The sequence below is a fragment of the Anoplopoma fimbria genome, chromosome 13, assembly GCF_027596085.1.
Source record: "Anoplopoma fimbria isolate UVic2021 breed Golden Eagle Sablefish chromosome 13, Afim_UVic_2022, whole genome shotgun sequence".
NCBI lineage: Eukaryota > Metazoa > Chordata > Actinopteri > Perciformes > Anoplopomatidae > Anoplopoma > Anoplopoma fimbria.
Window position 1 is genome coordinate 20573672 of NC_072461.1, and position 22911 is coordinate 20596582.

Here is a 22911-nt window from a genome sequence, read left to right on the forward strand (position 1 = left end):
TGACAATTGTACACAATATTTGTTTGAAGTAGTATTTACACTACATCTGTTAATCCTTGAGGTTTCAGGGTTTAAGGTTTTAGGGGGGACGAGTAAAAAGCTACAATAAATACTGACAGTTGTACACAATATTTGTTTGAAGTAGTAATCTCTTTTAAATCACTTCTTAAAACACATTTTTACAGAATTGCTTTTATGTGATGTCGTCGTTTTAATGTTTCATTTTCATTTGGTTTTACTATTTTATCTTATATTCGTTTACTATATTTTACCTATTTCACTTGATTTTATTTATTTTGTTCGTTTATTTGATTGTCACTTGTTATTTCATTGTGTACGATTGTTCTTAATGTTTCTTCTATTGCACTGTTTTGCTGGCTTGTCTGTCGAAGCACTTTGTAAACCTTGTTTTTAAAAGGTGCTATATAAATAAAGTTATTATTATTATTATTATTATTATTATTATTATTATTATTACATCTGTTAATCCTTGAGGTTTCAGGGTTTAAGGTTTTAGGGGGACGAGTAAAAAGCTACAATAAATACTGACAATTGTACACAGCATTTGTTTGAAGTAGTAATCTCTTTTAAATCACTTCTTAAAACACATTTTTACAGAATTTCATTTTCATTTGGTTTTACTATTTATATTATATTATATTCGTTTATATTCAGTTAATGTTTCTTCTATTGCACTGTTTTGCTGTAAACCTTGTTTTTAAAAAGTGCTATATAAATAAAGTTATTATTATTATTATTATTATTATTATTATTATTATTATTATTATTATTATTATTACATCTGTTAATCCTTGAGGTTTCAGGGTTTCAGGTTTTAGGGGTGAGGGTGTGAGGATGTGAGGATGTGAGGAGAGCCTTTATGGTTGTACTGGCCCTTTAAATGGGTTTTTGCATCCGGATCAGCTCTTTCATTTCCACCGACGGTCCGACAGACTCCTCCCACCGATGACCACTCCACCTCTGACGGGCTTGTTTACAAAGGGTTAACAGGTACAAAACACTGTGTGCGTTAACGTGAGGACTTTATGAATCAGTAAACAGTGTCTCTGGTCACCAGACAGCCTGAGGTGTCTGCTTAAGTGTGCAGCAGGAGGCCAAAGGGAGCGAAGGAGGAGATGTGTGATTGATTGTTTACATGTGACGCTAGCTGTTAGCTACCAGCTAGCATCACGGTGTACCAATGCTTCTGAAAATACACTGAAACCTAATAGTATTTGATTAACCACTCACGAGCCAACGTAAGGTAGCTAATGAAACAGACACGCGCACGTTTTTGATCTCAGTCTCACCTGATCCGCGTGAGCAGCACGCGCCTGGTTTGATGAAGATGAAGATGATTGTTATGGACGCAGGTAGCATTCATATGGTCTCAAACAACTATGGATGACTGCTGTTGTAGAGACACAACATTGGTGGATTAGTCTACATGTACATGTATAAAGTCACTTTCCCTCTTTGTGTGTTGTAATGCGCGGGCCGGCTGCACGTGCATGTGAGCGTGGACATTTCTGCAGGGTGGTTACAGCCCATAATGCACAGTCCCCATGTAGAGAGCTGTTTAAGGGCGACAGATAAGCTCTCAATTTCATGTTTGGCACCTTTAATAACAATATATGCCGATAAGACTGTCTGCTGTCTGAAGTATAAGAGTTAAAAACTGAATATAAAGCTCACACTATTTATATTGTGCTGTTCAGGAGTGATAACAACCTGTTTTTGTCCTTCACAGGTGCACAGTGCTGCTGCTGCTGGCCCTCGGTTCACTATGGCCCAGAACCAAGTGATCCTGCAGTTCCGCTTCTCCACATTTGGGGACTCCATGCTGCAGAAGATGAACCTCCTGCGACACCAGAAACGCTTCTGCGATGTCAGTGTGCGCATCAACCAGCTGGAGGTCCCCGGTCACAAGGTGGTGTTTGCAGCCGGCTCCTCTTTCTTGAGGGACCAGTTTATCCTTCAGCAGGACTCCAGGGAGGTCCAGATCTCCATGATCCAGGAGGCGGAGGTGGGCCGGCAGCTGCTGCTGTCCTGCTACACGGGTCAGCTGGAGTTTCCTGAGCTGGAGCTGGTGAATTACCTGACAGTGGCCAGCTTCCTCCAAATGGGCCACATTGTGGAGCAGTGCACTCAAGCTCTCAGCAAGTTCATCAAACCTCAGTCTTCACGCAAGCTGGAGGGGGCTGTGGGTATGAAGAGGGAGAAGAAAGACGAGGGTTTAGCCTCCCAGGCCCAGAAAGAGCAAGAGCGCTCTCAGGTTCGGACTGTTCATCAGGATGAGGAGAATGAGGAGGTGATGCAGGTCGGGGACGACAACGATGGCGACGATGGCAGCGATGTGGACGATGGCAGCGATGACGACGACGATGATGTCATCATACAGCCTGCGTCCCCTCTTCAGATCTTAGGCAAACGTCCAAAGCAGGGTGCGGTGGAGGGCGACATCACCATAGTTAAAGTGGAGTCTGTGTCCGACGTAGCAGAGAACTCCATCACTGGCAACCTCCTCACCAGTCCCGCTCCTCCTACACTCCGCTCCCCAGAGCCCCAGCACTCTCTCATCAACTCCACTGTGGACAGTCGTGGCAGTGAGATGGCGGTCCCGCCTGGCGGGGCCGGATACCCGCTCAGTTCCCCTCCCGCAGAGAAACACAGTGTGCACCAGAGGAACTACGACAAGCCCCTCCAGTGGTACCACCAGTGCCCCAAGTGCTCCCGGGTCTTCCGCCAGCTGGAGAACTACGCCAACCACCTCAAGATGCACAAGCTGTTCATGTGCCTGCTGTGCGGCAAGACCTTCACGCAGAAGGGCAACCTGCACCGACATATGCGCGTCCACGCCGGCATCAAGCCCTTCCAGTGTAAAATCTGTGGTAAGACCTTCACCCAAAAGTGTTCGTTGCTGGATCACCTGAACCTGCACAGTGGGGATAAGCCGCACCGCTGCAACTACTGTGACATGGTTTTCGCTCACAAGCCGGTTCTCCGCAAGCACCTCAAACAGATCCACGGGAAGAACAGCTTCGACAACGCAAACGAAGGCAACATGCACGACGGGGGGCTGGACTTTGATTTTGGACAAATGAAATCTGTGGACCTTTTTTAGTAGCTATGACATCAGTCGTTTAAATGGCCGTGATGCTTCAGACTTTTCATTCAGATGGAACATTAATATCTTAAATTTAGCAGTTCAAGAAACTGTCACAGTTTATGAACAGCTGGATTATAGAGCCTGTTATCTGCGTTATCAAAGAGCGGCATGATGGCTGGTTTCCAAAAATGTCAGCCTCATCCTGATGGCTTCAACTGGAGAATGTAAACATGAAAGAAGATGTTTTCCTGGTCTACGTTTCACTGTAGCTTAATTATTTTTTTCTAGATTTTTTTGTAGATGCCTTCATATCATACTTGAAAATTCAGCACTGAAACACAAAACATATTGACTGTACTTCATGAGTTTTATTGATGAATCAACATGTCTTTGTGTCTATGTTGTCCAATGAAAGATATCCACATGTGTGTATATATATATATATATATATATATATATATATTTACAGTTTACTGTAGCATTTATTTCTTACCTTTGCGAATATGGACTGAAAGAGGGTGGGTTGAAAAAATATTTTATTGAAGGCAAGCTACACCAGTGACAGATAGGATGCCAAAGTGTCTATATGAACTGAAATGGCTCTTTTATACAGACTTTATATCTGAGCTACTATTGGACCAAAGTGACATTGTATCCGTCGTGTTTTCATGGAAGTCAATGTGTGTTAAGAAATTAAAACCGACTCTTAATCAGTGTTGGTTTCAAGTGTTCTTATTGCGACACACTTCTCTCCACCAATCATCATGCACATAAGAATTCAATGTTTATGGTAATATGGTGCATCAAATATGTAGATGTTGAATTTCTCATGTGAAGAAGAATAAGCACTAATGTGTCAGCTGACACCCTCCTCAGTGTGCATGCTCGGTTTTACAAGCTGTTTTAATCAGTTAGAGTTTGTAGTGTATCTTACAGTGGCATGTAAATGTGTGGTGAGTTTTAACAAAGCTTCATTGTGTTTGCTGCAGCAAAGACCGGCGGAATAGATTACTAAACAATTAGTAACAGCAGTGCACTTATAGGTGTTAAACTGAAAGATTCACTTTTTGCAAATAGAAATAATTAAATTTCATGTGTCACATACTTATGTTTGAAATTCACCCCAGGCTTATTACATCTTATCTTTTGAAGAAATGGTAATTTACAACCGAGCCTCCTATTAGTCCTCTAGCTACACTTGTGTTCCTGTGTTGAATACTAAGAATGAACAGAGTATCACATGTACTGTAGAAAGTGTTACATTAGTTTATCATAGAGTAATAGGTGGTTTCAACAATCTGTGAGCTTGGCATGTTCATATACTTACATGTAACATAAGACTTAAATATAGTGTCATGTATGTCCTGATAAGGTAACAGGCGCATTATTCAAATTTAGCCCACATGTATGGTAGTATAATATTACAGCATGAATCCTTAATGCTTTTGCTCAGACTATTATACACCACATCCTATTTAAAACTTTAAAATATACTAAATGAAAGCTATAAAACACTGGTGAGAGGACAAGGGCTACTCCCATAAGATATATATATATATATAGTCCTACAGATAATATTTGCCGAAACCACTCTGCCTTATTCTATTGTTACATGTGACTTATACGTATTTGAGGTTTTCTGGTTCATTTTAACAGTGTGTAAAGATCCATCCCTCTCTTCATGATCTATAACAATGACACTGACCAGCTCTTTGCAAACTTATTTGTACGGTCAGAATATGTGTTTCTGTCTTTACTGCCTTTACTGTATGTGTTTTGTTTAAACCGTCTATATGTCCTCTACATGTAAAACGTGCTGAGGCCAATATCGATTTGAATACAATGATTTGAATAAGCTTCGTCCACTCATCATGATTGCTTCAGTAGTCCATCACCGGTCTGCGGTGCAGCAGCGATGAGCAAGACTCCAGGCGGCTTCCAGAGCTGTCTGCATTACATGTTTGATTATGAAACACCAAAAACACTGGTTATTCCAAACCTAGGGATAGGATGTGTCTTCAGGTTCACCCAGCTTCTGGTGCTGCTGTATGTGGTGGGGTAAGTAACAAAGATCGGGAGGGACATAAAGCTTATCTGGTCATGAAGTACTGTTGTAATGAGCTGCCTGGTGTTGCTCTACACACGCAGGTATGTGTGTGTGGTGCAGAAGGCCTACCAGGAGACGGACTCCGTCACCAGCAGCGTCACCACCAAAGTGAAAGGTTTTGCCTTCACCAACACGTCTGACATGGACCCCCGGTTTTGGGATGTGGCTGATTATGTTATCCCGTCTCAGGTATTTGACCATACTTTTAATCTGTATTACAAAAACACACACGCTCTCCATTTTAACAAATCATCCACAGGAAATGTGCTAAACTGATTTACACAGTTTGACTGCATTGCCTTGTGATGTTTGTGCCTCTCTTCTGTCTAACAGGGCGATAATTCATTCTTTGTTTTAACCAATATGGTTCTTACCCCCCTTCAGAGTCAGTCACGTTGTCCTGAGGTGAGTCACCAATGCTAGTGTATCTTTTAGGGTTGCAACTGATGATTATTTTCGTTATTGATTAATATATCTTAAACAAATGGATTGATAATTTAGCCTAATGTTTCTATAGACACAGAGGTAGAAAAAGTAAAATACAACAATGAAAATTAAATAGTAGCGTAAAAATATAAAGTGTATAAGAAGTGATACCAACACAAATGCTTAATGAAACTAAAATTTAAAAAAAATAATGAACATGATATTGAGAGAGATTGTCAATGATATTGAAAAATGTAGTAGAAAGTTATATTCCATGTAGATTAATGAAAAGAAATATTGCACATGAAATTGAAATGTAACATTGCACAATGTGGAAAAAAGTAATACTGCACATGATGTGGTTATTATTGTTATAAGTGTCAGATTTTTCAGCTGTCCTTCCTGCAGAAGGTTTGATGGCAACAGGTAGAAAAGACTTCCTGTGGCGTTCTGTGGTGAACTATCAGGTGACAGATTAACAGTGGTGATTTCTCCTCCAGCTTCCAAACCCATCATCTACTTGTGCAGATGACTGTGACTGTATCGAGGGATACACTGATCCTCGAGGCAACGGTAGGCCCCGTCCTCACTGGGCATCACATTGATTTGTGTTGATACATTAGTTATTAATTAACTGATACCACACAGCAAACACCACCTGACATTGATTTTCCTCTCAGGCATACGGACGGGGCTGTGTGAGAACTATTCAACGAGCGTCCAGACCTGTGAAGTCGTCTCATGGTGCCCTCTTGAAATAGACACTAAACTGCCCGAGTAAGAGTATATGCGATGTTATAGTATTTATAAGTAATAAGTATGATGTAGATATAACTTGACATGTTGTGTCCCACAGACAAGCACTGCTGGCTGCAGCAGAGAACTTCACTGTGTTGATTAAAAACAGCATAACATACCCAAAGTTTAACTTTCACAGGTCAGTGTTTTTGAGTGTATAAAGAAAGGCTTTTATCAATGTAGAATATGCAAAATGTATGGTTTAATTTTGTGTCATTATATCAAATATATGCCTTTCTTCCTCCCCCAGAAGAAACATACTGTCACATATTAACTCCTCGTACCTTAAGAGGTGTGAATTCAATCGTGCAACGGACCCTGACTGCCCCATATTCCGCCTCAAACACATTGTTTCAGAGGCTGGAGAGGAATTTCAAGACATGGCTGTGAAGGTGTGCCTAGAATTAAATATGATTCCCCTCCACACTTTCCACTGTCTTTTTTTCCCCTTGGATTGCAGTTATAAAACTGATTAAAGTGTCACATTTCTCTACACTTATACACAGTTGATTTGAGTGAGTTTTACTTTATGTTTATAAAGGGTGGTATCCTCGGTATTATTATTGACTGGAGCTGTGACCTGGACTGGTGGGCGGGGAAATGTTACCCCAAGTACAGCTTCCGCAGGCTGGACAGCAAACATCCTGTCAACAATGTGGCTCCTGGATACAACTTCAGGTGAAAACTGTTTTAACAAACACTTATGAATAAATGTATTAAGCTGGTAAAAACATTGATTAAAAAAAACAACACTGGTTTTAGGTTTGCAAAATACTACAAGACCCAAGATGGAGAGGAAACAAGAACCTTAATCAAAGCATACGGGATCCGGTTTGACGTCATTGTATTTGGAATCGTGAGGCCAGATTTAATCTAGACATTGAAATGACTTAATACTCAAAATGTGTCTGTTCATTTTGCTTTAACAATACCTGGGGTGTCATTTTATCTTACAGGCGGGTAAATTTGGAATTGTACCAACCATAGTGAACTTGGGTGCAGCATTATCATTCCTCAGTTTGGTGAGTAAACATGTTCAGTCCTTATGTGATGTGATTAAATGAAATTCACTTTTCTAGAAAAAAGAAAGCAATGATACACAGGTGTGTTTTCCTGCAGGTTCCCATGGTGTCTGACTGGTTTATGTTGACATGCATGAGAAAAAGGGATCTTTACAGCAAATGTAAAGTCACATATCTGAATGAGGACGCTGTCGCTGAATCAGTAAGTGACTGATCTTTTAGTGGCACATTTACATTGCTCACTGCTTACAATAATTTGTATTGAATAAAAAGATATATATTTTTTCTTTCTTTTTTTTATAATATAGGTGTCGATGGGAACCAGCTACGGAACCCAGTAGCATGCTCACATGCACTTTTTTTCCCTGTTAAAGTTCTTTTTGGGGGGAGTTTTTTTATTTTCCAATGACAGAGGATGCTGCATTCTGTACAGATTGTTAAGCCCCCTGAGGCTATTTTGTGATTTTTAAATTTGAAATGAAAATACTGCTCCTTCAACATGATTTCAAATCTTCAATAAAACTGATTACATATGTCTAAATATAAAGAATGGGTATATTTTATATTTTTTATTTAGTGCAGAGGTCTTCAACAGGGGGTCCGATTGACCGAGAGCCTATTCAGTCCCCAGCTGACTAAGGACGCACGCTGCAATATTATTTGAAAAGAAGATACCGTTTCCACATTTATTTTTTAAATAAAACGTCAATTTGAATAGCTTATATGCATGACTATCATGCAATTCACAGACAATGTTGATATTGGCATTGGTATCAGTTGACAAGGTATGTTTATAAATGGCAGTGGCACTGCCACCCTACTCACTGTACCTTGCACATGTTTAAAATAAAAACATGAATATATGAATATATATTATTTGAATAGCTTAGTATTGAATGCACAATAACAAGGTATGTTTATACATGGCACTAAGCCCAGTTTAATATAAAACACAATTTTATACAATATACAGTACCAGTCAAAAGTTTGGACACACCTTCTCATTCAATGTTTTTTCTTTATTTTTATTTTTTTCTACATTGTAGATTAATATTGAGGACATCCAAACTATTAAGGAACACATATGGAATTATGTGGTAAACAAACAAATGCTCAACAAACCAGAATATGTTCTATATTTTATATTCTTCAAAGTAGTTGAATGAGAAGGTGTGCCCAAACTTTTGACTGGTACTGTATAATAGTAGGGGGTGGGGTCCCTGCTCCATCTGAGTGACCCCTGACCCCTGATTTAAATGCATGACGTCACAGAGGACTCCCCCGCACCACCAGGGGGCAGCACAGCTTTGAGTGACACCCTGACCGGACAGAAGAAGCGTCTCAGTATGCCAGCAAACAACAGAGAAGTGATGCATAGGAGTGTCTCACATAGAGGCACCGGCAAAAAAAAAAACCTGCTTAAAAATAACATTTCTCACTTCTAACTCTTCTTGTTTGGTGACCTGATACATGCATGTATGTGTTGTGAGTCTCGAGGAGCTCGCCTCGCGGTGCACACTTGACCATTTGACACCGTTAGCCTGACAGCTAACTAGTTAGCATCCATGAAGAGACCCAACCCCGGATAAAATGCTGTGAGCAAGACCGCCCGGCTCGGCTCGAGTTAGCTAGCTTGCAGCTTGTCGCAGAAAAGAAAACAGCAGAATGACAGGTGAGTGACACGAGCCAACATCAGCACCTTTCATGAGATAAGATAAGATAAGATAAGGACTAAGCTAAACTAATGCTAGCTCACCATTGCTTCTCAGTGTACAGTTGTCTTTCCTATAACTTACACTCTTTCCTCAGAGGATGCAGTCTTGCTGGATGTCCCTGTCATTCGGCAGCTCTACCACTGGGACTGTGGGTTAGCCTGCTCCAGGATGGTCCTGAAGTAAGTGCATAATAAAGAATATAATGTGAATCATTTCTGCTGAGTGTTGTGACTACACTTTTCTTGCATGGGGTTTTGATGGCATAGTTGCACATCAGCCACTACAGTGAACGCTATTGTAGTGGCTGATGCCATCAAAACCCATGCATATACAAGAAAACAACATTTGAATAGCTGTACACTGTAGTGACCTCTATGCATGGAAGGGATATTCAAATTGCACTACTTAGTAACACTGAAATGTACAGTTAAATGTCTGTTTTAACACCATTGCACTACAGTTGACCCATAGGGATTCACACCTTCTGTCTCTTTCAGGTACCTTCATCCGGTCAGTGATGAGGAGTTTCAGAGAGCATGCTGGGATCTCAAGCTGACAGAGAGTGTGTGGACTATTGACCTGGCCTACCTCATGTGCCATCTAGGAATCAAACACTGCTTTTGCACGCAGACCCTGGGTGTTGATAAGGGCTTTAGGAATCAGGTACTTTGCCCAATCTGAGCTGTCAGTACTGTCCTAACCAGATATGAAGTACTACCCTGAGCCTTCCTCGTAGCACTTATTGCACTCGTATTAGTTGTTGCACTTACTGTATTTGTATCAGTTCGCTGCACTTATTGAATTTGTATTTGTTTACTGCACTTATCCTATTCGTAGTAGTTTGTAGCACTTACTATATTCGGATTAGTCTGTTGCAATTATTGTTTTCGTAGTAACTTGCCTCTGCACTATACTTTTGCTCTGGCTTATGCTTTAAGATGCTTGTTTAAGAAAGGAGATGCACTTATGACTTCTGGTGACTAGTAGTTCTCTTGAATACCTATGTTGAATACACTTCCTGTAAGTCGCTTTGGATAAAAGCGTCTGCTAAATGACTGTAATGTAATGTAATGAATGTTTCTAGCTCTGTGTATGTGACAGTGTCTTTGTCGTCTTCTGGTGTGATTTGCAGTCCTTCTATAAGAAACACTTTGATACAGAAGAAGACAGAGTGAATGATCTTTTCCTCAAAGCAGACAGCAAAGGTGTGGTGGTGAAGAAACGGTGAGTTTTCTGTGTATTCACTGAGACAAGCCATCATCTTTTGCCTGAAACAAATCAAACCTAACATCTGACATGCGTTTGTTGATGTCTTCCCATAGCTCTGTGCCGATTCAGGAAATCCAGTCTCATCTGGAGCAGGGCCACGTTGCCATAGTGCTGGTTAACGCAGTTGTCTTGACATGTGAACTCTGCTCCTCGCCCGTCAAATACTGCTGCTTCCTGCCTGTCGGCCAGAAGTGTTTCTGCAGGAAGCCAGAGTACCAGGGTCACTTTGTGGTCGTATGCGGCTTCAACAGGACCACCGGCTGTGTTTTCTATAACAACCCAGCGTATTCGGACCGTGAGTAATATCATATTTCCAAAGCACAAGCAGAATGTGGGATTAAGTGTATTTCAATAAGAAAACGGTTACATTCAATGGGCAACACGGAAAACTGCCTTTCTGAAATCAGTCCAAAATAGATTTTAATGCCAGAGTTGTAAAAACGTAATGCCAAGACGGTGTCAGAAGTTACATAAGGACTTGTAGGACCTGATACACGTTTCCCTTTTTGCCACATAGATTGAGTTTTCTTTTTTTGGATTAATGTAGTGCTGAAAAAAAATTGTGGATTAGCTGACAAGTTGATTAAAAGAAAAATGATCAACAGTTTGATGAAAATGCTTGTTAGTTCCAGCCTTAGATATGCATATTAAATCAACTTTGTTTAGAAGCTTTATATCAATAGTTTTGGAAGCAATGTAGACATTTTAGTTGTTAACTCCAAGATATTTACTTAATTTCTACATTCAAAACAATCAAGAGCTTTACAGAATTGACAACATTTGAATAATTAAATTTTGACCAGATGATGTTGAGTTATTACAAAAAGTTATTACAGTTCACATGAATGTCTGTACCAAATTTCATGGCTATACATCCAACAGATGGTGAGATATTTCACTTAATCCCGTATATGTGAAACTCAAACACAGACAGACATTACCACGCTGCTGGAGTTGCAAAAAAATAGGAGGACAATTTGCAGATTCTTGAGCTGCTATAACCATCTGACTGCTACTGTAGTAACTAGTTATGTCTTAAGTTCAGAACTGACGTGTGTGTGTGCGTGTGCGTGTGCGTGTGTGTGTGTGTGTGTGTGTGTGTGTGTGTGTGTGTGTGTGTGTGTGTGTGTGTGTGTGTGTGTGTGTGTGTGTGTGTGTGTGTGTGTGTGTGTGTGTGTGTGTGTGTGTGTGTGTGTGTTATTCAGGGGTCTGCTGCACCAGCGTCGGTAACTTTGAGGAGGCTCGGCGGAGCTACGGGACAGATGAGGATATCCTGCTGATCTTTAAGGAGAGCTGATGCACAGTGAAGATGGTTTGGATTTCACTCTTCCTTTAGCTCATCGTTGTAGGGACCTGTCGCTGCGGGTCGACGGCCTCGGACTAGCGGCTCCTCCTGCTATCGCAGATCCCCTGGGCCATTCTCTCCGGTGCTAAGAAGCCCAACTGCTCACATGACTGCTGCAGAATTCACGCACCATTATCCCCTCTTAGAAAGTCGCTCGACCACTGAAGGACGAACAGCTGGGAGTTTCAAAAATCTAAGTTAAATTAAATTTTTTATCTATTTTTTGGAAATTAGCAGATAGACCGAATGGATTTTATTGCGTCTTTTGTTGAATTTTATTGACTCATAGATGAGATTTTCAGACTTGTGAAACTTCAGCGGATGAAATGTGGGAATCATGACAGAATAAGAATTACCCGGAAATAGTGTGCACATAAATCAGGGCTGAAAACAACATTTAGTGTGAACAATCTGTTTGTGCTGTTTAGTGTTGAAGTCCTGAAGAGGCTCATTAGCAGCCTCACCTCGTCTTGCCTTTAAAAAAAAAAAATCCTCCTAACTCACCTCTTCATCACTTTTTATTCTGATGATTCTGTCAACAGGGAATACAGGAAGTAGTTGTGCTTTGAGAGTCTCAGGTAATTAAAGTGTGACATTAATTGATAGCTTGTCAATGCAACACCCCATAGTTTGCCTATGGATCTCAATCTGCCTGCAGAAGAACATGGACAGTGAATTGACATACTGACACATGAACTCACCAGATGCATTCACCTCACTTGAGAACGAACAGCCCAACATCTTGTGTTTTGTTGTCATGGCAACATGCTGGGTGGATGGAGACATTTTCTGGTTGTTGTGACTTGAAAGTGGTGAAGAAAACGTCCTTTCCTCATCGTCACTTAGTTTTATCTTCTCATTTTTGGTATTATGAGTATGTTTTTGCACTACACTTTAAAAACCTGACATAATTATGTGTTATTTAAATAAAACAATTACCATGAAATTGCTTTTTTAGAACCTATAAAAAGTGATTAATTCCTTGGTTGTGCTTTTTAGTAAGAATAAATGGCACCTTTTGAACCTCAAACTTTATTTTTTATTAAAGATAGAGCTGCATTTATTATATGTTGTGATTAAAGAAGGATATGAACATATGCTCCATCCTTGTGGTTTTTTTTTTGGAAACAAGTATTTAATGTGAAACTCGCACCTTAAATTTGCCAGAGGTTACATGAAATCTGATATTGGTTGTTTGATGTTCAGATTTATTAATCCTGAAAGAGGTAATCATACACATAAGTACTCTCAGCTAAAAAAAAGTATTAATATTCTCAGGGTTATACAAAATTTAATTAAAAAATGCAATTCGATACATTTTAACAAAATCAAAAAAAAAAAGTGCGATTTCTTTAAAGAAATCGCACTTAATCAGCACTTAATGATTTATGAATTGAATAATAAGGAATGATTTAAATGTCATGGTGAAATGGTAGAAATTACAAATGTCCCCGCTGTGGGACTAATAAAGGATTATCTTATTTTAGTAACATCTGCAACAAAGCTAACTGGAGATCGATGGAGCCGTCAGTATATTAATATATATATCAATATATTAAACTTGTGTTCAATTCAATACACTCAGCCTCTACTGCCTTACATGGTCAGGTTTGACCTCTTGCTTACAGCGGCTAGTGTTAGCTATTAATGTGTAACTGAGTCAGTTCACTGACTTTGTGACTCTTAGCATTTAGCATTTAGCAAACGGTGGCCTCTGCAGACCCTTTGGCACTTGTTGCTGCATAGGCCGCTGTTCAGCAGCAGTTACATGGTCTAGATTTACTTGTTTTTCTGTTAAAAACTCAAAATACATTTTAAGGCAACTGAAAAATCCAGGCCTTATCAAATCATCAACAATTAAATTAAGATCAGTTGGTTATCCAGTTATAAAGATAACTGGTTTGACTTTGATTTTAGTTTCCTGTGATTAGGTGAGGGAACCAACAAAATGAAACTAATCTGACAGATAGACTAATATAAACACAATGAGAAGAACACATTTTTTTTATCCTGTTATAATGCATATAGCTTAAATTTGGCATGTTGGTGTATTTCTTTTTAAAGTTGGGAAGGTTATCGTCAGCTCCTATATTAAATCTATAATAAACTATATAGCCAAAATAAATACAAATGAAACCCATTAAAATCACAATTTTTGATCCCACAATCATTACAGCATAAAATCCTTCAGGCCTTCAATCTTGAGCTACAGCTGCAGATTGTTTATAGTTTCAGGGTATTTTTTCATGTTCTCTTGGGTAGATACATGCTATTCTCCTGATTTCCTGCACAGAAAAATTTAAATCGTGAAATAATGTTTTTTTCGTCGTTTTATTTTGACGATTACAGTGACATAATGTAAACAAACTGAAAATTTAAAAAAATTAACGAATAATTTGTATTTACCCAACCTCCTTAATCCCCAGGGATCAAAGTATATCAGAATGAATTTCAGTTTTAGTCCTCTAAAGTAAAATGCATAGACATAAATGCTCTTGCTAATCATTGACATATCCCTGACTGTAAAAAAATACCCCTTGAATATAGAAAATTAGCACTTATGTCTAAAAGTATATATATATTAAAATTATTTTTTTTTATCAATATTTATTTACTTTAATGCAGTTTTAATTGACACAGACATGATGTCCTTCAGAGACATCAGAGCAACTTGATTTTTTTAAAGAAGGCACAAGGGTTACCTCTACTTTAGTGGAAAATCATCTACTCTTTCACAATGTTTGGTTTGAAGTCATGTCTCACAGTCTTGGTAAGTTCCTCTGCATACTCAGAATACCGCCCAGTCATCTGCAAAGAAATGTACCGTGAACAGTTAGATCAACAGTACATGAGGAGAATAGGTTGCATTTAACACAATGGAGTTCAGATTACTGAAAAGCTTCCAAAAACCTTTGCATCTTAAAAAAATACAACCCTTCAATCACAGTAAGCTTTTTAAAGTAGGTCAAAATGGGACGTACAGGGAGGCCACCTATACTGATCCCAGTTATATTTACCTTAAAACTCCATTTGTCGCTGATTTGTCTGTTCAGGTTGAGATCCATTTCAACAACTAGTAGTCCGTCCTGGGTCCTGGAGAGCCCCGGGGTGCGGCTGCTGTCAGGAGCAGCAACATAACTGGATCCATAGAAGTGTCCAAAATCATGGTGAGCTGCAGAAAAAGGGAGAACTGTCTGTAACTGGAACTGAAATATATTTAACATTGCAAGTAACAGCTACTTACCGTACTGTATGTAGGACTGATAAATAAAATGATAGATTACATAAATACTGTAACATAACAAAACAATTTGGATCCTTAAGAATAAACTTATTAATGAAAATTAAGGAACCTAAATTAAAGTTTCTTAATTCCAGTACATAAATCTCTTACCTTTTTTTCCATCACCAGATGTGAATTCACTTTTGAAATGTTCCTGTGTGAAATACAAGAATGCACAGAAAGTCACATAAACTCCCAACAGTGACCGTTGAGCCGCTGAGTTTAGGGCCAAAGCTACCACTGATACTGAGGTCATGTTTCAGGGATGCGGAAGGTTTAAAAACCTACTGCTATGTAACTTTCAGTTTTGGGATTTTTTTTGATGTGATGATGAAATGGGTTCAGTCATTAATTTAACAAAAGTGTGCGATATATTTCTCCCTCTACATTTATCTCAATTTTGTAACATTTACCACAAAAAACTTTAAAGAAAATGCTTGAATATTATGAATTTTCGAACCAAACCAGATGAAAAAAGAACACTTTTTCTCCATAGAAAAACCCACAAGTAGGATTCAGTATGTCTAAAACCTGACTACTGCCATGCACTGCAGTGTCAAAGGCCATCATGTAGGATTGTAGACAGACTGTAGTTACAGAGACAGACTCACCGTCCCAACACGGTTGATTGCACAAGTGAAACAGTGGTTAGCTATTGCTGCATTCCTAGCCTCGATAGACCACAACGGCTCACTGTAAGCAAGAAAAAAAAAAAAAAAAAAAAAAAACGATTAAAGACAACAACTTCAGTATGGTTTATAACAACAGCAATGGGTCTAGTCTAGGTTTTATTGGGGAATTATGGGAATATGTACAACTAATTAAATGTTCTGATTCCCAAAGTAGTTTGTGTTCAATCAAATCACCACACAGCAAACAAGGAGCCATATAATATCTAAGCATAGGAAGACAGAGGTGGAGAAACAAGGGGTTAATGGGAGTCAAGCAGCAAAAATGTTTTGGCAAGAGGCCTTCTAGCAATTGTTAATACAGAATTAATACAAACACAATTAATACACTTTTGTTTCTTACCTGAGAGCTCCAACAGTAGCTGAGGGGTTGAAGATGATCTCCGCTCCGTTCATACTGTACATGAACCAGTTGAGAGGGTGATGGCGCCCGTAGCAGATATTCACAGCGATGTTCCCAAACTGCGTCTGGAACACTGTGTGGCCGGTGTCGCCCTCCATATAATATGTGGACTGAGTGTAAAAAAGAAACACAGTGAACATAGCGGTTCATAGCTCATTTCACAAAAGTGCATTTACGGAAGTCGCTCACTAACCTCATTAAAGTCTCCAATCCTGGGAATATGGTTCTTCCTGCTTTTCCCCAGCACATTTCCAGAGTTGGAGATCACCACCGCCGTGTTCCACAGAGTGCTGTGCAGCCCCTCTCGCTCCAGAATTGGGGAGACGATGACCATGTTGTATTTTTTGGCCAGCTGACGACAGAATCACAGTGTTATTAGGGCCCCTGTAGCAAAGCATAGTGTAGTGGCAGACATCTGTGATCTCACCTCTTGGCAGAAGCGTGTGGTGTTTCCTTCTTCAGCGGACTCCGCAAACTCGGTCCATGGTTCCTTCTCGCGGGTGCAGAAAGCAAAGGGCATGGCTGTGGACGGCATAAGACAGGTTAGTCTTTTTTATTGGCTTATATGAAAATGTGTAGTTCTGACTCACTAAAGAACTCACTCCAGGTCTCCTGAAAGCAGACAATGTTTACACCGCACATGGCTGCCACTTCAACCATTGCACCAACACGGCTGTGCATGGCATTGATCTGTGGAGGAGACGACCAGAAGGGTTTACACCTGTGACTTTTAACATCAACAGCAAAGAGGAAGTACTATCAAATGTACAGCAGCCTGTCTGTCTCTGGTCTGTTTAATAACGTGTGTCTGAGTCCGGACCTGGTCCATGATAGGGGCATCGGTGGGCAGGACAATGCGGTTCTGAATGAGTCCCACGCGGATCCTTCTAGGAGGCCTCAGTTGTTCCTGTGCAGCTTCAAACCTGTAACCCTTCAGCTCAAAGTCACTCTCGGAGGCGGCGTTCACAGCACATGTTGGGAGGTCCAACTTCCTGCAACAGAGAAGACTCTAACTTTGACTCCTTGTAAAAACAGAACAATGTTAAACATGTTTTTCAGGTGTTTCTTGGTCCAATAGCGAGAAGTGAGCAGACCTTTGCCCCCGTTGGTTTCTGTGTATTCCTCTTAGAAAGTCCAATCAGTGTCTGTCTAAATGCATTATTAGACAGAACAAAAAACTCCAATAGTACACACTTAGATCTGGGATAGTACAACAGCATTTTTTGACAAAATAAGTTATCAAATGAATCAATAATTGGTTTGTGTTTTCCTACTTCACTGCATTATTCTCCCTAATTGGAGATGACTCATTATAAGAAGTCTGGACTAAGGCCCCTCACTAGTTTCTGCCTGTGTTTTTTTGCATCAATAACATCATTGAGTGGAGCAAATATACAATTTTTATGCCTAATTCTACACAGAAACTACATGTTTAAAGTTTCAAACATGTTATTGCGTAATCTCTTTTTGCACAGTTTAAAGGTTGTGACCACTGCAGCTCTGACCAAAGTCCACTCAGAAGAATGATGATTTACCAGAAACAAACTGAATAGAAAAAAAAAAGCATGTTTAAAGAAAAATAATATGATATAAGTGCTTAGTTCATTAAAGTTAAACAAGTACTCTCGCGACAACTCACTGTGTTTCCTTCCCGAATAAGATGCGTTTCACCTCTGACAGCTCGGTCTCTGGCAGGTGGGACTCCAGAGATTTCTCCAGAGATTCAAACTCACATGCGGACATTTCTGCGGGGTTTTTTCGGGTTTGGCCTTCACAGCAGAAGCAGGACGGTGTCTGACTGGATGCACCTTTTATCTGACACAGTCGTTATATAACCATCTGTGTTTAAACGCAGTGTGACGTAAATTCAGGATTTTGAGGAAGAAGACCCGACCGTGTTCATCCAGCGGCTGTTAGTGGAAGTGTGGTCATTACGTCATATTCTGTCAATACTATATTGATGAGTATACATGAATAGATATTGCATTTTAAATTATAAATGAAAATAATTCCAATGAAAACTTTATTTCAGAGAAAATAGTTTAATTCATTTGTCAATCTTAATATTAAAGAATTAATTTACAGACTATTAATCTGACTTCATTATTAAAATACACTACTCTTCGAAAACGACAGGAAAATAGCTCCAGTGTGTTTTGTTGTCCATGTATATAGATCTTTATAGAGTCTAGCCATTGTTTTACATCAAGATGTATGTATCTTATTGTTCACATTGCTGCTGCTTTTTAGAAACATTAATTTGTCTTCTTTTCTATACTTTGTACCTGTGATGGATTTCCAGGAGCTTCACAGTTTACTTTAAATATTAGATTTCTCCTCAAGAGTTCAGGAGAACTGTCCTCTAGTGGCTGGAGTGTTACATTGTCTAACACATGTTTAATCTCTCTCAGTTAATATACTGATATTATCAATTTGAGAATCCATATTGTGAAATATTAGAAAAGGACAAAAGGTGGAATGTATTAGTGTCAATAGATCATCCTTAAGCCCTTCACCCCTGTCATGAAATCATTATAACTTGGCCTCAATAGATTTAATGATAGAAATTTAAAAATACCTGATACCTAAATAGTTTGTGTATTTAAGAATACATTCAATTCTTGTTCACATTGTTTAAAGAAAATCATTTTATGTTTCGGTTTTTTGTGTCAGTGAATTTGAATACTTACCGTTCTTTTTCTTTTTATTTAGATTAGACAACTTTTTAAAGAAGTGTAGAAACCATCAAATGTTTGAAAACACTTGACTATAAACTGTTTGAAAGAGTTTAAACTTATCTACAACCTTTTATTTATTTAAAACCACATACTAAAAAAATAAAAATATCTTAAAATGTATAAAAATACAAAAAAGCGTATGGAGGAATTCAAACTTGATAACATAATTACATATTTTTAAATGCATTTTTAAAGTTAATAAAGTTAAAATTATTAATAAAGTTAACATACATTTTTTGAAGAAGGAAATGAAAGCTGAAAGTTGGAAGGAAAGGTTAAGTGTGTGTGTGTGTGTGTGTGTGTGTGTGTGTGTGTGTGTGTGTGTGTGTGTGTGTGTGTGTGTGTGTGTGTGTGTGTGTGTGTGTGCGTGCAACAACAGTAGGAGCCCCTGCAAGCACATCCCATAATTAACAAATTAGTGTCACCTGGTGGACACTTTCAAGAGCTGCAGGTTTTATCAAGTGTTTTGTGGAGTTGGTGAACCAGCACACACTGTCTCTCCACAGTTCCATCCACTCACTTCTCATCATTCAACCAACCCCACTGGTCTCTGGAAAAACCACATCGCAGCGACGTGCAGTTATGATGTGACTGGCTGTAATGGCAACACTCAGAGGATGAAGTTAGACTGGCAGGATATGTGGTAATGCAGCTGATGTATGGGATTGTCCTTTAAAGTCCTCACCTGATTGTTGATGACAGTTTTACTTTGACTGTTTTACACTTCAGAAACTTCCGTCTTCCCGGGGTTCAGACATCCTGTGCACTGCTGTAGCTGTAGGCCTCTGTACTCTCCCAGGAGGAATAGCAAACAATGCCTTAATGCAGGACTAATGGCAGCAAAACCCATCTATTCCCGGCAGTGCATTATTAATGAGCGGTGTGGCGGCTGGTGAGTGCAGGAGCTTCTCCTCACTAATGCATCCATTCCTCATTGTTCCGTGTCTGGTGAGGAAAAAACACAAACACATGCATCTTCTTGCAGACCTACAGATGCACATGCTCGCACACAAACACACACACACACACACACACACACACACACACACACACACACACACACACACACACACACACACACACACACACACACACACACACTGAACCACACAAACAGACAGGCCGACACACAAAGATAATAATAATTTAATGTAAATTTTCATTATGAGAACTTTTACTTTACTTTTATTTACTATATCAACTGCAGCTAATACTTCTTAGTGAAATTTAAGATGCACAACTTTTAGTTCATAGTGATCTTTGATTGTTTTTTGCCACTTTTATTTATTCATATTTTTTCTATAACTGACTATTAGAATAATATATTCAAGTTTTTAGTAAATCTGAAGCAGAACTTTGTCATAATCACAACAAAGTTGCTCTACTTGGTCAGAATCTGGTTTCAAATGTTTCTGATATTTAGCTTGATGTCTAATGTAACTGAAATGTGTTATTCTTACAGAAACACTGATCTTCCCACAAGATTACTGGAGTTCTCAGAAGTGTGATGGGGACTGTTTCAAAACCTTAGTGGTTAAAACAGCTTGATATACTATGTCCTTTGTGAAACTGTGATATTGAAGCTATTAATAGAATGAACAAAATGATACATGAAAAATATTTTTTATTGAAGATGGTGTCAACCTTCTTCTAATACACTATAACTTACAACTTAGATGAAAAAAAAAAAAAAAAAAAAAAAAAGCCTTTATTAGTCCCACAATGGGGAAATTCGGTTCTCTGCATTTGACCCATCCCGGAGGAGCAGTGGGCTGCAATTTAAAAAAAAAAACTAGAGATAGAAAACATACATTTAAAAATCAAAAAATATACTATACCTGACTCATTTAGCTGGTTATAATACAGTTAGTCTGTTAATGTGTAAATATATATTAGGATAGTGTCAAATGAAATCTGACTTTAAAGTCTTGACTAGTAGATGAACTATTTAAGATGCTGTTTTCTTGTGATTTGCAGAGACTTTTTTGCTCCTGGTTTGGTTGGCAGGACTGCTCCTCTGTGTCCTTCCTCTCGTCTTTCTGTCTCGCTCCTCTTCGGGGTTCGACAGTTTCCTCAGCAGCTCTACAACAAAACAGTTGAATTTAAGTCGTGAAAGTGGGTTTGAAACACAGCAGGCTTCATGAAGCCACATTTCAAGTCTGCTGGTTGGTTCAGCACTGTTAAGTTTTTGTTACCTGTGAACTCGGCATGACTCTGGCTGAAGTTGTTTAGCAGAGACACATATTTACGACCTCCAGTATCATTGTCTCCTGAAGGGAAGTAAAGTCATGAACTTTAATGTGTAATAAAATGGCTTGAGAAGGTTATGGTTTGTCAGACATTTCCCCTATAAAACAACACGAAATATACTTTTGTTACTGTGGAATACCTTCACGAGCAGCAAACCAAACTACTATATACTCCAAAAGTAAAATATAATGTACTAACATTTTACTGTACCATCTAGATTTATCTATAAATTATAAAAACACCCACACTTTTACATTCACTTCCCAAAACTATAATTAGGGTTGTGAAAAAAATAATTATTTTGACAGTTTGAAATTTTAAAAAGCACCATCATTTGTATGTTCCATAATTATTATTGACCAGTTTTCCAAATATTAGACATCTAAACTTGGAGACAAACTAGATGGACTCACGGCACACTCGTAGAAGAACGTAGGATTGTCTCTCTGCCAGCACGCTGCTGGCCAGAGCCACATTTTGCTGCTTCCCCTCCAGGTCCATCACTCTGCCGCTGCTGTCCATCAGCTCCACACACTCTGCAGGATGAATTGTGGCACTCAATTTTAAATGCTTTCTACTTACAAAACAATAGAAGTGGTCAATAGTTGAAGATGTTGTCAGACAATCTGACTACAGAGAGTTGGTGCTTTAGAGGCATTATGATGCTTTATTGATCCCAATAGAGAGATAATAGGAATTCTAATGGACGATTGAGTTTCACTAATGGATTATTTCAGCCTAACTTATACTTCAAGTCCCAACTAACAGTGGTGAGAGCTGTTCAGTACCTTTGAAGTCCAGACCGCACATCTCCTTCAGATGATGGATGAAGTTTATCAGCTTACAGTTGAGATTGAGCATTTCCATCCTGCTGTCTGTTAAGAAAAATAAAACTAGTAAAAACACAACATTGCACATTAAATATTGATTGTTTCATAATGCTAGTTTATTCTCCCTGTACTCACGCAACAAACCACTATCAACAAATAATAATCAAACCTCAAAAAACAGTTTCAATCATACTTTACATCAAAATATTATTGGTTACATTTATATCAAGGAGCTTTACTAACCTCCGAGCAGGATAGTGACAAACATTTTCTGCTCCCGACTGCAGTGAGACTCCACCAGTTCTGCCACTAACAGCACCTGTTTATGCCACAGAGCCCAGGGAGTAACACTTTTGGACTGGACACAAAATGTCACAATGGAGGCTGTTAAATCAGTGTGGTGGTCTACACTTTTTTGACAAAGCCTCAGCTCAGAGGGTTGGGCTGTCTGAACCGGCCTGCGTAATGTAGAGATGGTAAACACACACACAAACAACACACACACACACACACACACACACACACACACACACACACACACACACACACACACACACACACACACACACACCTCTTTTGCATCCTCCTCCTCCTCTTCTTCTCCTTTTCAAAGCTGGAGCCTTTTAAATGAGGGAGACAAGGGACTGCTGTCGCTCGTATCCATGGAGTCTCTACACACAGACAGAGACGCACTCTGGACTTTATAGCTACAACTTGTTGGACAGTGATGTGAAGACTGACGGCAAAAAAAAAAAGAGGCTTTATTTCTTCCTGCCACAGATTGGAACTAAGAAATGAAATAGCCTGACCCAACACTGCTTCTACTTACTGACTGTAAAACCTATGGAGGCAATTTTTAATCCAGTTTTAATCTTAGTTCAGAATTTTACATATGAAGGACAACAATAATCACTATTATCTCCTCAC

The 22911-nt window shown here is 39.1% G+C and overlaps 5 protein-coding genes across 5 annotated transcripts; 3 read left to right on the forward strand and 2 right to left on the reverse strand.

The window, feature by feature from the left end:
* The first annotated feature begins 939 nt into the window (after positions 1-939).
* On the forward strand, positions 940-3807 carry zbtb26 (zinc finger and BTB domain containing 26). The gene is made up of 2 exons (XM_054611446.1): positions 940-1011; positions 1751-3807. The coding sequence occupies exon 2, from the start codon at positions 1787-1789 to the stop codon at positions 3122-3124; it is 1338 nt and encodes a 445-aa protein (XP_054467421.1). The 5' UTR covers positions 940-1011; positions 1751-1786; the 3' UTR covers positions 3125-3807.
* A 1217-nt stretch (positions 3808-5024) lies between these two features.
* Positions 5025-7958, forward strand: p2rx4b (purinergic receptor P2X, ligand-gated ion channel, 4b). The gene is made up of 12 exons (XM_054610128.1): positions 5025-5167; positions 5258-5405; positions 5550-5621; positions 6143-6215; positions 6323-6419; positions 6499-6579; positions 6691-6832; positions 6982-7118; positions 7203-7296; positions 7397-7462; positions 7560-7664; positions 7771-7958. Exons 1-12 carry the CDS (start codon positions 5025-5027, stop codon positions 7801-7803), a joined length of 1191 nt encoding a protein of 396 aa, XP_054466103.1. The 3' UTR covers positions 7804-7958.
* An 860-nt stretch (positions 7959-8818) lies between these two features.
* Positions 8819-14019, forward strand: gucd1 (guanylyl cyclase domain containing 1). Its single transcript, XM_054611118.1, has 6 exons — positions 8819-9134; positions 9272-9356; positions 9675-9840; positions 10310-10401; positions 10500-10741; positions 11652-14019. The coding sequence occupies exons 1-6, from the start codon at positions 9128-9130 to the stop codon at positions 11741-11743; spliced, it is 684 nt and encodes a 227-aa protein (XP_054467093.1). The 5' UTR covers positions 8819-9127; the 3' UTR covers positions 11744-14019.
* An 84-nt stretch (positions 14020-14103) lies between these two features.
* On the reverse strand, positions 14104-18088 carry upb1 (ureidopropionase, beta). The gene is made up of 10 exons (XM_054611117.1): positions 17806-18088; positions 16987-17158; positions 16769-16856; positions 16594-16688; positions 16360-16518; positions 16107-16276; positions 15686-15767; positions 15186-15228; positions 14809-14963; positions 14104-14599 (listed from the first exon to the last, which is right to left on the reverse strand). Exons 1-10 carry the CDS (start codon positions 17907-17909, stop codon positions 14516-14518), a joined length of 1152 nt encoding a protein of 383 aa, XP_054467092.1. The 5' UTR covers positions 17910-18088; the 3' UTR covers positions 14104-14515.
* Positions 18089-20852: 2764 nt separating this feature from the next.
* Positions 20853-22252, reverse strand: LOC129100690 (uncharacterized). Its single transcript, XM_054610130.1, has 5 exons — positions 22228-22252; positions 21943-22029; positions 21568-21690; positions 21100-21174; positions 20853-20986 (listed from the first exon to the last, which is right to left on the reverse strand). Exons 1-5 carry the CDS (start codon positions 22250-22252, stop codon positions 20853-20855), a joined length of 444 nt encoding a protein of 147 aa, XP_054466105.1.
* Positions 22253-22911: the final 659 nt, after the last annotated feature.

What these genes read in the sequence shown, in the direction of transcription:
- zbtb26 (XM_054611446.1), top strand. Translation starts at nt 1,787, where the DNA reads ATGGCCCAGAACCAAGTGATCCTGCAGTTCCGCTTCTCCACATTTGGG.
- p2rx4b (XM_054610128.1), top strand. Translation starts at nt 5,025, where the DNA reads ATGAGCAAGACTCCAGGCGGCTTCCAGAGCTGTCTGCATTACATGTTT. An exon ending in GCTCCTGGATACAACTTCAG is followed by an intron (nt 7,119 to 7,202) that starts GTGAAAACTGTT and finishes CACTGGTTTTAG; the next exon opens with GTTTGCAAAATACTACAAGA. An exon ending in CATTATCATTCCTCAGTTTG is followed by an intron (nt 7,463 to 7,559) that starts GTGAGTAAACAT and finishes GTTTTCCTGCAG; the next exon opens with GTTCCCATGGTGTCTGACTG.
- gucd1 (XM_054611118.1), top strand. An exon ending in ATAAGGGCTTTAGGAATCAG is followed by an intron (nt 9,841 to 10,309) that starts GTACTTTGCCCA and finishes TGTGATTTGCAG; the next exon opens with TCCTTCTATAAGAAACACTT. An exon ending in GGTGTGGTGGTGAAGAAACG is followed by an intron (nt 10,402 to 10,499) that starts GTGAGTTTTCTG and finishes GTCTTCCCATAG; the next exon opens with CTCTGTGCCGATTCAGGAAA.
- upb1 (XM_054611117.1), bottom strand. Translation starts at nt 17,909, where the DNA reads ATGTCCGCATGTGAGTTTGAATCTCTGGAGAAATCTCTGGAGTCCCAC. An exon ending in TTATTCGGGAAGGAAACACA is followed by an intron (nt 17,159 to 17,805) that starts GTGAGTTGTCGC and finishes TCTCTGTTGCAG; the next exon opens with GAAGTTGGACCTCCCAACAT. An exon ending in GGATTGGAGACTTTAATGAG is followed by an intron (nt 16,277 to 16,359) that starts GTTAGTGAGCGA and finishes TTTTACACTCAG; the next exon opens with TCCACATATTATATGGAGGG.
- LOC129100690 (XM_054610130.1), bottom strand. Translation starts at nt 22,252, where the DNA reads ATGTTTGTCACTATCCTGCTCGGAG. An exon ending in GTGCGGTCTGGACTTCAAAG is followed by an intron (nt 21,691 to 21,942) that starts GTACTGAACAGC and finishes TTCATCCTGCAG; the next exon opens with AGTGTGTGGAGCTGATGGAC. An exon ending in CGTTCTTCTACGAGTGTGCC is followed by an intron (nt 21,175 to 21,567) that starts GTGAGTCCATCT and finishes ACTTCCCTTCAG; the next exon opens with GAGACAATGATACTGGAGGT.